At 35.2% G+C, this 17038-nt stretch overlaps 1 protein-coding gene and 1 non-coding gene across 2 annotated transcripts in view; both read right to left on the reverse strand.

The window, feature by feature from the left end:
* Positions 1 to 672: 672 nt before the first annotated feature.
* LOC150107948 (transcription factor SOX-9-like) overlaps positions 673 to 17038 on the reverse strand; it is a 51441-nt gene continuing 35075 nt past the window's right edge. Inside the window, exons 2-4 of the mRNA XM_090415482.1 lie at positions 15269 to 15451; positions 5084 to 5253; positions 673 to 2439 (exon numbers count right to left, since the gene is read on the reverse strand). Coding sequence (XP_090271608.1) covers positions 1829 to 2439; positions 5084 to 5253; positions 15269 to 15451 — 964 coding nt within the window. The 3' untranslated portion in view covers positions 673 to 1828. The remainder of the gene's footprint in view (positions 2440 to 5083; positions 5254 to 15268; positions 15452 to 17038) is intronic.
* On the reverse strand, positions 11824 to 11897 carry TRNAT-AGU (transfer RNA threonine (anticodon AGU)). Its single transcript has one exon. It is a non-coding gene; the product is annotated as a tRNA-Thr (tRNA).

Below are 17038 nucleotides of genomic sequence, written 5' to 3' on the forward strand. Positions count from 1 at the left end.
TATTTCTCCTGATTTGAATCCTATCGAGCATTTGTGGGATCGGGTGGAACGCAGCGTCCTCCACTCGACGTCAATGACTCCCTCTGGTGCTTATTTCCAAGCCATTATTCTGTGTAGTTGGTCCAGAATATTTGAGGACATCTTCTGGTGTATTGGAATCAATGCCTAGAGGTATGCAGGTGGTTATCTCAGTCGTAGGTGGTCCAGCACGCTACTAGGTAGATGGCCATAATGTTTTGGCTCATGTGTGTACGCGCGCGTTTGCATCTGCACTGTCCAATGCAATGGTCATCCTGTTTTAAACATCACACAATCACTCTTTAACAATCGGTATTTGTTAAAAAAATGTTTGTAAGATATAATAAGGTAATATTTAATTTTCCATCCTGTTATTTTAATAAAAAGAACACTGCTGAATAATAAAAATTCAACCAACTTCAAAGAATTTTCCGAAAGGAAAACAAACAAACTCGGATGTACACTTCTTACTGTATTATGTTGCCTCGTGTGCCTTCTTTCTAGTCCCAAGATAAATGAATAAATAAATAATTCAAAAAACTTGGCCTTTAAGTTGTTCTGAATGAGTCATATATGTGTCATTTGATTTGTCGTTTGGCTCCAGCACTTAAAACGGGTGTCTGTAATTGGAAGAAGCAGAAACAAAGCAGTAAATTAGTGAACAGAATAAGGCGACTTTATTTACAAATTGCCATGATGGATGGTTACAGTTTGGCACACATGCATGGACTTAATATACACAGATCTGTCACAGAACATTGAGTATTATTTTAAGGAGCAGCTGCTCCAAACATATTTTTTTACCGCTTCATTTCCCTCTTAAATAGTTTACTGATAAGAAAATAACCTTTATTATATATAGGTATATATATTATTGCCTTTATAAGCTTATTAATATATGATACAGCAGAAGTGTTGCTAAGCAATAATGTAAAACAGTTATAACAAAAAAGAGGATATTTAAAAATAATTTTCTAATAATCATTCATCTTATTATCATATATCGTTCTTTTACCACACTCTTATTTATACTTTAGTTGGAATAGCAACTATAACGTTGCCTGCATTTGACAAAAAATCTTTTATTGCTTTTCTCTTTCAAGGTTTTACTTGTTTTTAATAATTGCCACTGTGGAATAAACTTCACAAATTTCAACTTGATTTTTTTTTTTATCTGGACGGATGTGCCTGATAGAGCCAAATGTGACTCTCTTAGGAAAAAAAAGTATGAAAAATATTATTTAACACATGAGAGATTTCAAAACATTTGGGCAATATAGAAATATATATATATATGTGATAAAACATTCATACAGAAATAATTTCTTTGAGTTCATAGACTGTTACATGAATACGTATTTACACTCTTAACTCAATATGAGGGATACAATATCAATTCGCCGTTACTATGGCGACAAAATGCAGATTTCGGTAGTGTGGTGTTTTCTGAGAAATATGCTGCTATGTCCTTGGAGATTAAAACAAAATCAGAGATAACCAGTTTCTAATATGTAACAATGTGAGTTTCTGCCTGCAGCGCCACCATTGTTTCAGATTATAATTCAACAGTCACTTGTTCAAAAACTTTATAAGCATTGAATATGCAGATAGAGCAAATCTGATACTGACTCCCCAACGAGGTATGTACAAAAGCCTGTACAGAGATGCATGTAAATGATCGTCAATAATTCATGTAGAAGATTATTGACCACCATCGTTTTCATGAAGCAAACAGCTCGAGAGTGATTAGCAAGGATGGAAGATGTGGAGCGGTGGAATGAAGTCCAACGATTAAAGGTACTAAAGCCGCTCAAGAATATGTGGACCACTGTTCTTCCGAAAGTCCCCGATAAGGCATCTTTCCATTTTGCAAAGGATATTGATAGGACTGTCCTCCATAGTAATTATACGACGCAGAGTTGGCTGGTATATAACCTCCTGGGAAAACCGGTTCATAGCTAAATCCATACGATCCACGCTGTGGACTGTTCAGCAAAGATGACCTTTGCTCGGATTTGACGGCCGGCGTCAATTCTTGGTACTTGCAGGGTTCTTGTCCCCCGATCTCTTGGAAGCTGTGATTGCTGTTGCTGTTTTGGCGGTCCAGAGTGTCATCTGGATCGGGTTGGACGGCAGTTGCTGTATTAGGTAGACGGTATGAAGCGGCAATTCCGTTTCCAGAATTGGCAAGGGAAGTTAAATACCTTGAAGACCAATCTGAGCAGTAGGGGTTCGATCCACAAGCTGAAGTCGGTTGCGGAGGAACTCCGGAGTAAGTGGTCTTAAAATGCCCTCCAATACAACTCTGATTTGGCAAATACTGATCCAGTTCCGATTCATCAAAGTTCTCAATGGCTTCTGTGGTGAGTTGGCCGACATCCACGTGGCTGAAATCAATCGGTTGACCTTGTTCGCCTACACCTGGAAAATAAAGAACACAATGAATGCCTTCAACTCACATGTGACTTGTTTGTATGGGTCTATCAAAAAAGTTATGAAAACTAAAATATACTTACAGATCTTATAAGATTAAGTATAAAGGAAATAAAAAAAATTACAGAAGGCATTGTTTCGCTGTGATTCTGTCAAAAATGTCGATACAAATTGGTTTGAGTGTGCAAGTAGCGATTTTATTTGCTAAGTAATATTTGTCCTAAAATATTTCTTTTGTCCTTTCAGCTCTTTCAAGAAGGCTAATTTTCAGTGTTTATCCCTAAATAAATACTTATTTAGGGATAAACACTGAAAATTAGTTAATTCATTTCAACAGTGTTAATTCATTTCAACAGTGTTAATTCATTTCAACAGCGACTGGTGTTAAGGGGGCATCCGGGACTTGCCTGACTTCTGAATATTGATTTCGTCCATCTTTAAAATTGAAGATATATATTTTTTTTATGTGAAGCGGACCCATGGAAGGTTTTGTAAACCTATATTACATTAGTACCGTGGGAGTGCTAAGAATTTGTTTTCTAGTATTATTGCTTTTTTATTTTGTATTTTTAATTTATTTTGTACATGGTCCGTGCCCTAGAGACCATGGAACTTTTTCAAGCCACTTCAGACCTCCAATAAACGATGTGATCGTCTCGTATTGGCAATGAAATTCAGTTCCCACCTACAGACAATCACAAACATTCATACATACGGTGGGATTCGAACCCGCAGCCTGTTGAAATACGCTAACTACCCGCCAACCAGCCAAGCAAATACTCGAAACCTCCTTCACAGATTATTTCGAAATATTTATAATCAAATCTGATTCCCAGACTATGAAATTAGAGGTGAGGTAACAGTATATTGCTTTTCGGCACTTGACAATAAAGGACACTGAAGCAAAACAATGCAGAGTGTTATTATATGGCTAAGATCATTAGCGATGCCGTGCCATCGGCAATGAATAATAATAATAATAATAATAATAATAATAATAATAATAATAAGCACAGCCACGCTATTCTTTTTAATCAGACCTTACAAACACTTCTCATTTTAATGTACATAAATCAATGTAGTAACCGTCTATCAAAATAATGAAAATATTAACGATATTGAAATTAAGAAATAAAGATAAGCCACATGAACTCATTTTAACAGAACACGAATTATTAAAGAGAGAATTTTATTACATAAATATAAAGAGCCAATAGGCTTCATTTCGGCGATAAAGACATTATTTAAATTAAGAGGATATTAATCCCACATTGTTTTAAAACCGAATAAGAAACTCAAAGATTGGAATCAGAGAGTTTCATGCCGATAGTATAATAAACTATAAAAGTATCGGCGATTACCAGCGTGAGCTAATGCAAGTAGTCCTAGTACGTAGTACAACTCGCAGCAAAGGTGGTAAAGTTCTGATCGCTATTCTTGGTATTTTCCATAATGTAAAAACACATTTCCCAGGAAATGTATGCTGTTATTACATTATAGTGGGAGGTCACTACCCAGACCGGTTTCAGCCTTTATTGAGGCTTCATCAGTGAGTAACTAGACCAAATTAATACCAAAGTGATAGCGAAAAGAGTGACCTACCACCATAATGTAATAACAGCATACATTTCCTAGGAAATGTGTTTTTACATTATGGAAAATACCAAGAATAGCGATCAGAACTTTACCACCTTTGCTGCGAGTTGTACTACGTACTAGGACTACTTGCATTAGCTCACGCTGGTAATCGCCGATACTTTTATAGTTTATTATACTATCGGCATGAAACTCTCTGATTCCAATCTTTGAGTTTCTTATTCGGTTTTAAAACAATGTGGGATTTAATATCCCCTTAATTAAACAGAGAATTCTATAATAAAAATTAATAACCAACAATCTTACACAAAAATCCATTATAATGAAAACACTATGTGATGTGATAAATAAATTAAAAATATTAATACGATAATATCCTCATAAAAATAAATGAATTACATAACGACATTTTATTTCATAATGACAATAGGCGGAACTTCTTTGTTTTAATTAAAATTATTATTATTAAATCAACGAGTGCCTGCTAAGCCAAGTGATGGAGTAAGATCAGAAGATTTTTATGTTTAGTTTTAGTGAGAACTTTTTCGAGGCCACTTTTCAACCGGTTTCTGGTTGATCGATCTTCGGCGCAGGTGAATAGGCGTTTCTCCGATGCACTTAATATACACACAGTAATATTCTTTAGAAATATGAACACGAGATGGCAGCAGCAAATATCTACCGCATTCTCGTTCGTGTTATATTTCATATAATCGCTCTGAGAAGAAAAACCTTGTACTTTTCGTTGTGACAAAGGTCAGAAGCGGATTACCAATTGACAGCCCAATGCTTTTTTTTTTTTTTTTTTTTTTGAGGGCGAAATTAAATATGTTAGAGAATTCGATTTTTATTAAAGAAATCAGTTTTATTAATACATTTTATAAATTAATTATTAATTAAATTTATAAAAAATTATTAATTAAATATACAGCTAAACCAGTGTTTTTTAAAGTTTTGTCACGTTATGTTGAACACAAACTTTGAAGTTTAAAATGTAACAAACAAGGAACATAGCATTGCCTGTTAAAACACAAACCTTGTCTGGTCCCTTTCGGAAACGGATGTCCTGCCTTCGATGGAAGTTCAGCACGATTTGGAGTTGAGGGCGGTGTTGGAGGCCCATGAGCCCCATGGGGAGAACCTTGTTGGTGTGGACTAGGAACTGACTGGAGAGGTTGTTCGTCTTGGGTTAATGGCTTGAGAGACCTGAAGAAGGAAAACGAAATCATATACAGTACTGTTTGGAGCACACACACAATACTGAATCAAATGAACATGCCAAGTAACAGTTGATTTGAGGATGAGTTCCCCTGCTTAAGGGTTTAATATATTAATTTAGTCATATAGTAGCGAATAACCTTTCAGAGTTGCCACTTTTACTTTGGTTATTTATGAGAGCAATGATGTCCTGTGGAGTGCAAAACCAACTTGCCTAAAATAAGGCAGGGAGGGAAGGTAAATGGAGTAGACGTGTTTTGTGGTTTCTTTGATCAAGAAAGGCGATACATTTCGTGTTTGCTTTTGACTACCTTCAGGTTTTTAATAACTACAAATTAACTAATAAAGACCCTATGATCGACAACGCAGAACTATGTTTATCCCACGGTCACTTGACCAAACTCCATCTAGTAGCAGAGATCACGAAAATAGCCACGAATTTCAAGTAATTGGTCTAATTAAGTAATTAGTTGCATGACCAAGAAGCAGTCCTACTTATATCAAGTAAATGAGTGATGCTGGTAAAAAAAAATCTCTTCAAACGTGCAGCCACACACACACACACACACACACACACACACACACACACACACACACACACACACACACACACACACACACACACACACACACACACACACGATTTATTTAAAACTTCAATCTCCACAAGAAAGTAAACCAAAGCAATTAAACAATTTACTATTCTTTTTAAACAAGACATTTACGTAGATAACAAGTTTCGTATTCTGTTCACAAAATGCAAATTTGGATTCGAAGATTTTCTGTTTGATTCTTTGTGGGACTAGAGTTATGTGAATGTTTCAAAAAAAAATCGATCTTTGATGGTCCTGAAATGGAATCAAAGGAGATTTCTTCTTTTAGTGTTCTTCAACACCGTCCATTGTTATATTGGTAGCAATCTTTATTTTTTAAGAATCCCCAAAAAGGAAATTGACATGATAAATTCTCAATGTCCTTTCATTCAGAGTAGCAAGGATTCTTTATGCTCTATAAGTTTCTTCTATGTAGATAATATTAGTTAAAAATCCCTTACATAAATTGGTGTGTACTAGGTATCCGAAAATGTGAGGCGTACCATAGTCCTAAAGTATCACGGAAATGACGTTGTAGGTTCCTCACATGTATCCGGTAGCAAGTTTGCGCTCATTCGCACTGTCGCGTGACAGCTCACTCTAACTGCGCAAATTTAGCGTCGTAAAAGCTTCCTCTGACAGCCTGTTCATTTTCATCATGAAGCCGAGTCCTTGATGATGGCCAGGATATGTTGTCTGTCCCACTGCGGATGGAAACCCACGAACTTCCTCCCACCCAGGGCCACCATCGGATGGAAGATCAATCCTACCGACTGAGGAAAGACAGATGGCTTCGTCTGTTGTATCGGCGTGTCCAGTGGTTGCTGCATTTTATCAGCCACAAGTTATGACGTCTTCCTTGCTTGCAGGGTAGCTATGGAGTCTGATGTTCGTTATGGGGATTTACGAGTGTTTGCAGTCATCAATACGGTCACTGGGACATCCGAATGTCAACATGGGGTCTGAACACGCTCGTGTTACGACGATCCAAAGAGATGCGTGACTGGCACCTGAAGCATCTCCAGGCGGGATGATGTCAGACACTCCCGGGGTCTTGTGCAAAAGAAATGTTCGTCCCCTATTTTTTTATATAAAAAACTTAAATATTTCAGCTTCTTTCTTGGTGTATTTTTTTCAGTTGTTATTCAAGGTTTATACTCACTTGAAAAATTATTAGGATATATATTCTTCTCGTGGCAATGTATTGTTTTATTCCAAGTTATATTACAATACACTCTAAGCACTCAATATTAACTTAATATTATGTTGATAAAAATACGAAAGGTACTCGAAAACTATTTGGTCTTTTAGTAGTTGAGGTCTTTTGTGCCATAAGCTAGGACGGAACCGTATTTAAATATTGTGAATCGCAATTTGACTTTACTATTCCAAATGTAGTACCGATGGTATTGGAATTTGCGTGTATTGCTTCAAGTAGTATTATATAAAACAACCTCAATGGATACATTTAAAATATAATAACGATTTCGTAAGAACAAACAAAAGAAATATAACCACAACGTTTGTAAGGGACCTTTATAAGCATAAGTTTTGTCAAGAAGAGTTTACAAAGGAAAAAAAAATCTTAAATATTTCGCTTAGAGCGCTGAGTCACTTACCAACAATAACAGAAGGGGAATACCGAGCTATAAAATGAAGGTTATTCACGACCTGTGACCGAGTTTTCTGCCTGCACTCGGATATCGAGGCGAAAAAATCTTGCACTTCTATGAAATGTTTAGATTATTGAGAAGAAAGTAGGTTCGTTAGGTGGTATTTCTCCACTCTTTGAGTTTTTATTTTTATTTTTGACTGCACGTGGTCTATTTGCCTTGTACAGAAATTTATAATCGCATCGTCTGCTTCGTGACCTTTTATCTTACCGCGCAACTTTAACGAACATTATCTATGTGACTTCCCGTGCTTCAGGGCCGTCCGTCACACGATAGCATGGCGCCTAGTGGCTAAGGAGGGAGGAATGATGGAGGATATTTACCCTTTCCTCGGTTGTAATTATAATTACAAAATTATCGGTATGATTTAAAGTCGTCTGCAAACCCTCTATGAGGAAGCGAAATAAAACCAATGGCACAGGTCATTTCATAAAGTAGATGGAAAACGGGGTGGGAATTGATGATTCATTTTACTTTAATTCCCCCTTTTTTAACAAACGGGTTAAAATCTGGGTCTTGGATTGCCATTCTAACCCAAGAAAAATAATGAAAGTAATTAACATTTGTAAATGCGACATCTATAAAATTACCCATATCTAAAAATGGGTTTCTCAGATATCTCTCATCCCTCCCCTTCCGTGCAGTCTATTGGAGTAATTAATGAGTCCCACATAACCCTAACTCGCCAGCCCCTCTCTCTTTTGTCACACTCACTGCGGTATGCAGCTAAGAATACCTGAAGTCAGGGAGAAATATCTGTTTAGGCGCCAGCTAAGGTAGGTCAAAGCTGGAACTTATGCGTTGTGTCAGCCACAGGTAAAGATACTTTATGGAAGGCACGGAATTACACTGATTATCGCATGAGCAGCACAATTCACTACTCTATACAAATACTGGAATTATGTCAGATGCTGAACACAGACAATACGGAGACAGTCTCCGTCAATTATTCGCCACCAGATGACACTAGCGAATTTTCTCCTTAACTAGTTTAAATGCTAAGCACTATCGCGTAAAGTTTGCGGATGTTAACCCTAAACTACATGCTTTACAACGTTTCGTAGTCTGTAATAGCCCGGATGCCACAATTTCCAGAGGTTACTTTGAGGTTAAACGTCTAAAGATGTGTGTACACATGCCACACGTAATCCTGATTAATATTAGCCATCCCCCTTAATATATTACCGTCCCCAGGAGTCCTACTCATTAATCCTTGCTAGAATTACTGACAATTAAGAGGGCACGCATCAAAATTTCATGACCCAGAGGAGAAGAAGCCGATAGTATCCAGTGGGCTGAATCATTACTTTTAGAATCGTGATTTTTGGGTTCTCTTTAACGGTAATTACATTTGAATTATACTCACGCTTTTTTTTTTTTTTTTTTTTGTCAACTACCTTCCTGAAAGTAGTTTCAAACTATTTAATGTCCAGTTAATAAACTGATTAAGAAAAGTCTAATTCTGTAGTCACACTCGCACGATTCCATTAGCCATCTACCCAATTGTCCTTGGTAAAAGAACAACAACAAAAGTAATGCCAATAATTTTGCCTGTTACACAACATGTTCCTAGAAATGGTTAATGATTATTCAGAAAACCATATGAAAATGATTGCTATAAAAATGACAAATGCGCTAATCGACATTATTTTATTTATCCACCTACTAAATTGGATGTATAAAACAAACGAGGAATCTTAAAAAATATTGTCACGATAGAATTGCTAGTAAAAATGAAATTTATAGTGTCTCAATTTTAGGCCCTCACAGATTTATCGAAGTGATCTGCATTAACTGAGTTTTGTCCGGAATGTATGAATTAAAGTGCAGTTTTCAAGTCGCCTATTTTTCGAAAATATATCTATAAAAATTTTTGCATACTAATTAATCGATCTTGTTAATTAATTACTCATTTAAAGAACAAGCACATTTCACAAATATATATTAAATAACAAAGATTCCGAAATGCCGATTACAGCGCCATCTGCTAGTCAGAACATTATCAAGGATTGAAAACTTAATTTTTATTGTAGGTGTTTACTGCTAAATTGTGCTGATTTGATTTACGAGTGCTAACAGACTTTAAAAAAAATAGGAAAGTGATATCCTATTCTTTTGCCCTCTATTAAAAATAAAAATTAGGATAGGAAGCAGCTACAAAGCATGAAGTTTAACCTTTAACCCCGACCGGTGGTTTTGAGTTTCGGTGAACTGGCGATATGTCGTTTTATCGGTTTGTGGGGGATCCAAGAACGTCAACAAAGAGGTCACCCTTTCTAGCCCGTAATATCATAGGCTCTTGTGAATGCGTTCACCCTTCGCCCTGTGTTCTCAAGACATCCCCAGTGTCGAGGTATGGAGAACTGCGAGAGCAATTATCGGCATGAGAAAAAAGTTGCGACTATCCAGCTGTTATGAAGGGCTCAGGTTCGGGGCTTTGACCGGACGCTGCGTTTCGGCTGCACATGTGTACCTTTGCGGTTTCGGGTGCGGCACCCATGTACAAGATTTTCGGTCGGCAGCAGAAGTCATGCTGACGTTAGTAAGCAGTGGGTAATTATCACTTCCGTGGAAAAATAAAACCACTGCTTGCATTTTTCGGAATAAACTCTGAGTGAGGAGGGGGGGGGGTAAGAATCTTGTGTGGAGAGGAAATTCCACTGAACTGCTTCTTAAGGTCACTAAAAACAAAGATGAAAAAGATTAAACTTAAAGCCAAACGAATCAGAAGATAGTTTTGCATGGTAGTAAATGCAATTAATTGTTTCTTTTTGTTTATGTATGATTTAGAACAACTCATCCCAGTAATTTGTGCCTTAATTATTAAATTCTTCTCTATATGAAATGTGATTTAATTTTTTTTCTTTTACATAGCCACAATTTAGCGACCAAGAGACGGCGTTTTGATATTCAACTTGGCAACATGCATCGATTTTAAATAAACGAAATATTTTAATAAGAACTATTACTTCAGGTGGCGCTGTTATGCCGTGCTACTAATTGCTTCTATTTCGTCTGCTAGAGATACGGTGCAAATATAAGGACAGTAAATTCAAATTTATCGAAAGTCGCTTTAAAAATAATAATAAATTCGTGCAGTATACAAAAAGAAGAAACAGTAGCATTAATAAAGGGATAATAAGCAAAGTAAGATATTATTATTATTTTTTTCTTATTTTGTAAATAACAAAAACTTTTCTAAGCCTAATGATTTGCTCAGCTTACGTAATGTTTGAACAAACATTAAAGTGACTAAAGAAACATAAAAAAAGGTTTCATGTAAAGTGATTTGAATTGGTGAATTTAAGCCACGAATGAAATTTGTAAAAGTTAAATGAGGTATTTCAGCAAAATAATTTCACAAGAGTTTATTACTGAGATGGTTCTAAAACTACTAGCATAAGCTGGATAATTTCTATTTGCTAAAGTATTTACAAATTTCTTACCAGTAGTCGGTTACGAAATTTGTAATTTTTTTTACTAACTCAGAGTGAAATGACAATATACATATCGTATATACCCAAACTGCTGTCTTTTTGCTTTGAGTGAAAGGTTGTCAGTTAGTAAATGTGAGATGATATTACCATCATTTATTGCTTTCATCTTGTTAGTATGAAATCATGTGACCAATATTGACGCCAGCGCTATTAAAATAGTTCGATTAGTCAATACCAGCAGTACGATTTCAAAGAAAACGACATCGTGTTTTTGCATTATGCAAAATATGTAAAAATATATATTATTTTTTTCTTTTGAATTGCGAAAAAATATAGTTCTTTATAGTTCTTTCTCGAAAAAACTATAAAGCTATCACACATTAGTACCGTGGGTATAATTCTGAGATGATTAAGATAAACCGCTCTAGAGACCAAGTAAAGAAATTTTATAAGCCTCTTCATACATGTAATAGGGAAGGTTGAAACATCTAAAAATGAAATAAAATAATGATAAATATAAATTTAGATGAATCGTGGAAAATCGTATCATTCCAAAAATGTGCACATCGTTTTGGGTATTAATTAAGGACTAACTTTTTTTCTTCAATATTTATGCAAGCGCATGTTTTATATTTACTAAGGTTATGTAGTTCACGAATATCAACCATTTTAACACTCAAAAATAAAAATCGATTACAATATTCCTTTTGTTGAATTCGCTCCATAAATATTTCTGTCATATATGAAAATATATAATACGCAGTTTTCTAGTTATAATAGGTGAGAAAGAAACAAACGTATGAGTAGAATACATTTAGTTATGCATCGCCAGATGTCAAACAAAATTAGAATAATAGGCACCGGTGGAATTCGAACCCACGATCTCCTGTTTACTAGACAGGCGCTTTAACCAGCTAATCCACGGCGCCATTTATAAGTATCAAAGAATATTTTCAAGTATTCTTTGATACTTTTACCCTGTAAAATATTAATGGCTTTCAAGTAAGTCTACTATAGTTTTTCGTCCTTTATATTTCTAAAAGCTCAAATAATATAATATATTATCATTTCTCGCAAAATATGAGTTGAGATTGCATTCCTTTTGTCCATCTGTTTGTCTTTCCGATCATATATGACAACTTCGATTTGACCATACGGAATTTCATGAAAACTTGTATTTTAAATCATTACCAGGGGAGGCTCGTGCATAGGCGCTACGGAACTGAAGCACCCCCAATTTTTTTCGATACATAAATATATTTATTAATTTATTTATATTTGCTTGTAATATTTAATTTTATCATCAACAATTCTATACAATTCCCTTATTTTGTATAAAAAATAATAAAAATCCATCTCCTAGCACTTAGGAGGGCGAAGGACGCAAACAGTACTGTGTTTACCACAGTGTCATATTGCTAGTATTTGCTACGCGTGCAAACATATGCACGTCATATGCTTGCGAGCTATTAGCGTAATACGGCTCTGTCCGTCGCACAGTTCCACTGTTTATATGCAGTTTGCGCCAGTAGTAGAGTGTTCGTAGTGCTTATCGTGTTTACTCCGTCTCCTTAAATATTTGGAGATTACAATTAAAGACATAACATTTGTTATAGTTTTTATTTTAGAACATTATTGGGGTTATGATAATGGATTTTATTTTTAAGTAATTTTGAATTATACTAAACTGTATCGTTTTATTGATAATAAATAATATTTTTCATGAAACAAAACAAGAAGAATATATTTTATTTTTAAGTAATTTTGAATTATACCAAACTGTGTAATTTTATCGATAATAAACAATATTTTTTCATGTTTAATTTTTTAAAACTTTTACCATCATTTTGATATTTTATCCAAACACATATTACACTGTACTTTCAGCATGTATGTATATTTTGAAAGTTGCAGCACCCCCACGATTTCAAGCCACGAGCCGCCACTGATCATTATTAAAATTTGTCAGCTCAACTTTATTTCACCTTGGAACATTCTTATTCTAATAGAATTTTATTTTATTTTTTCAGCATGCTTCTTTATGAATTTGTATAGGAAATGAAAATTTGCTTATGATAACTTGGCTGCTATTTTAGTGTTATGAGCTCATGATTTCGTATTACTTCATTCCCTTTCCTCCATTTGTTTCAGCTGATTATGTTTGCTGCCTGTTCAAACTGAACGTACTTGAGCTAAATAACGTGGTAAGCTATTTGAATAAACGGGTTCTTTCTCAAAAATCTAATTAAGTTATAAGGAATATTTTTCATTAATGTGTTGTTGCAAACATCTTTAATTAAACCTTGGTTGTGAATTAATTCCTTCCTTATTTAGTTTCTTTGGAAATTATCTCATTTTTCCACTTCTATACTGAGTCCTGCACCAAATATCATCCTATATTTTTTGCCAGTTTTCAAATAATGGAATTAGTGGATATACTGCGCGAGATTAATATTATTTCTAAAAAAACTCTTTAAAAAATATCATTATTTCTATATTACTTTTAAAAAAATTTCATTATTTCTATAATGAGATTTTTAAAAAAAAAGTATTATTGACTACCGATCTTATTTTTAGTAAGCACGAACGCATTTTTCTTTCTATCTCGCATATGTTTTGACCAAACTGTGAAATAAATTGTGTAGATTGATTTCTTGATTTTTGGAATGCCTTTTCTTCTTATGGGTTAATTCTGCATTTAGGGATTGAATTTCAGAAAAAACGTATTGTTAAGCTTAGAACAGAAAGCTCAAAATGTTTGAAACGCGAGACATCCTTGAAAGGTATATCCTTTATCGAAATCAAACGTTCCTGGTTTCAGCACAACATGTTAGCCGCTTGCGGTATACCAAGATACCGTCGCACTCCTGAGAATCTCAAGTCTGAGTGACCATGAATCTTCAGCATGTCGAACAGATACCAGCAAACCTTTATCACAAGTTTGTAACTTATCTTCGTGTATTGTTTTCATGTTGCCTAGGCGACAGATAACGTGTCTCTATGTTAACAACGTTCTGTCGTGCCATTTATTAACCTTCCATTAAAATTGTAGTTTTTTGTTCTGGGCGAGATCAGAAGGTGGGCATCATTGATTGCCTGATGATATGAGACAGATAAAACATGTCGGTTGTTATAACAACCTACTGAACTAAGCAAAGTGTTGGAATTCATGTCTCATAGACAGCTGAAATCCTTTTTTTTTTCTGTAATGAATTTACTTTATTGCGATCTTTCTTGAATAAACTTCGCTTTACATTCATCCACTTTTTCCCGGGGGTTTCAAACCACTCCCTACCCATTCGGACCACGACTTTTGGTATTAGGTCACGATTTTAACACTTAAGTGAAATACTGGTACATAAAATACATAAAGTTTTGCGTTAAAATTTTTTCCAATAAAATGATTTTTTAAACTTCATTTTTAATGCGAATCTCAACCACTAAACGTAGCTTGTTGTATTTAGTACTTTGGGCGGACTACGGCGGTTAGATAATCCGGAAACTCTGCTCTGTAGATCAAACACGACATTTTTTCAAGCCACTAAATTTAGGCCTCTAATAAACATGTTGGGGTTTCACACCATGCAGTGAAAATCATCTACCACCTAATCATCTCCACAAACACCCATGACTGCAATGGGATTCAAATCCGCGACTTGCGAATTGTCGATCAGAAGACGATTTTCAGGCTGCTAACAGGACATAAGTACTGTAATTATTGCAGTTAATTTAACTTAATTTTGTTTTGGAATTCAGAAGTTCTTGTTATCTTTTTAATGATTTATAAGATTTTTTAAAATACGTTCAGTTGATATGTTTCTGATCCGCAAAATTGAAAATTTTCTAAGAAAATGTTTTGGCTCTTGGAGGCGACATCATTCCAGATAATTCCCCTTCATCCCTCATCCCATCATGGAGAATCGCACTTTCCTGACATCCCGTCCTCAGATTGTAGCATCCTTTGAAAATGGCTCTTATTCAATCACACAAGTTATGAATCTCGATTTTACTTGCAAATAAATGAATTTCTATGCATTAAGGATTTTTTTTTTCTTGTAATTTATATCACATTTTACCGTCTGGGAACTCAAGTTAGCTTTAACATTCATCAGTTTTAGGATACAGCCGGTTATGATGTCTTGAAAATTGCAGTTATTAATATCGGCTAGAGTTACCCATAAGAGTTGGGAAGGACTGATAAATTATAAGAAAAAGTAATAGTTTAAAGTCAAGCGAATGTTTAGCATTTGCTGGAGTTGATTGTTCTAGTGTTCGCTTCAAAGGAGTTCGGTTTTCTTACCTGAATATGACTGTTGCGCCATGGGGATGTGATGCTGGTTCTGGAGATTGACCGCTGCTTACACCTTTCGGCGGTTTCCTCCTTCTAGGCTGATATTTGTAATCGGGGTGTTCCTTTTTGTGAATCACTCTTAGCCTCTCGGCTTCCTCCACAAATGGCTTCTTCTCGTCGTCACTCAGTAGCCTGGAAGAAAAAAATTTCAATTTCACTAATTTTCATTATATCACACACGCACATGCAATATACGTAAGGCAAAATAAAGAAACACACAGATTTAAATAATAATAATAATAATAATAATAATAATAATAATAATAATAATAATAATAATAATAATAAGTGGCTGAGCTGATTTTGTTTCTTTTCCTTGAATCGTGAATTTTCTTGGCTATATTTTTGTGTAATTGTATGATAATGCGATTAAGCAGTTGTAGCCGAAGATACGAGAGATCACCAAATTGAAAACCGCATGTGTATACTCTATTTGTTGTGTCCAACGGACTTGAGATATTCGGAAGATTTCAGAATACCGTGGATAGCCTGACAGTAATGTAGTCACGTGTCTGCTTTTCGGTTACTTTGTGTCACTGAATTGACTTTCAGGGCAAACAAAAACAGTTGTGGGTGGCAAAAGTCAACAAACAACAGTCGCCTCCCGATAATGTCGTCTGCTAACAGAATACGCGGTCCCGATTACAGTTTAATCACAGCTGTGAGCAGAAATTTGACGCTAGAAACAGAGACGAGTAGCGGAAAAAAAAAAAAAAAACGCGAAAGGCATCCTGAATCTTCTTCATCCCACGTCTAGGCTGTTGATGACCTAATTGACGCACGTTTGGCAAATTCTCAAAGTTCTCTCTCTCCCTTTTTTTTTTTTTTTTACTTATTATTATATTTTCTTTTTCTGTTATGCGAAGTTCATTTATAATAAATTCGAAGTTTTAATACGAAACTGACTAGTAACTAGTGGTTTCAAATCCTAGATAAAAACAGGTAGAACAAAGTAGAAACAAATAAATTCGATAGTTCTAACAGCCTGAATAACCCAGGATCGAATTGGGTTTTCACGTTAAGTACTTGATAGAGGATGTCAAGGAGAGAAAGTTCACAAACAGATATCAATAAGAACTATTGAACGGAAATACTAAACATGCGAGATTCGATTGGCTATGGAATAGCGAACACGCTGAAGATTTCTACATTGTGAAGTTAGCAGTGAGTGTTATTCTGTTAGATGGAGTAGCCGCGATAGCGTTTCTAGTGCTATACTCTTTTTTTTTTTTTTTTGCCAATAAAGAGAACCACAATTCTGTTCCCAGTATTTCTTCGACGGAAAACTTTCCTTAGCTGTTTCCTGCCTGGAGGAGTGAACCGCTTCACGTTTTAGGCTATGCTGTTTCCTCTGGTGTGATTTGCTCTTCAAAGAAAGAGTAATTATTCTTAGAACACATCCAATATGCTTTCCTGAATGACCAATATAACAGCGTCAATTGTTTTGTCTGTTCAGAACAGACGCTCTTGATCTTTGTTTTTTTTTAGTTCATTCGGAATTTAAGGCATTGGAATCTGAACTGAAGGCTGGTTGTTGAACCTATGGATTAATTTTGTAAATTTCGAACTGTTGAATGTACATTGATAATGTGGGCTTGATAAAATCATTCCTTCCATAACTTTGTTCTTTTCTGTATATTTGAGAGTTCACTGTGTTCTTAAACATTTTGCCTGTTGAGGGAGAAGAAAATATTCATATTCAATCTTAATTTAACAAAA

The sequence above is a fragment of the Typopeltis vanoorti genome, chromosome 3 (genome assembly GCF_054136105.1).
Source record: "Typopeltis vanoorti isolate ZY-2024b chromosome 3, IOZ_Tvanoo_1.0, whole genome shotgun sequence".
Taxonomy (NCBI): Eukaryota; Metazoa; Arthropoda; class Arachnida; order Uropygi; family Thelyphonidae; genus Typopeltis; species Typopeltis vanoorti.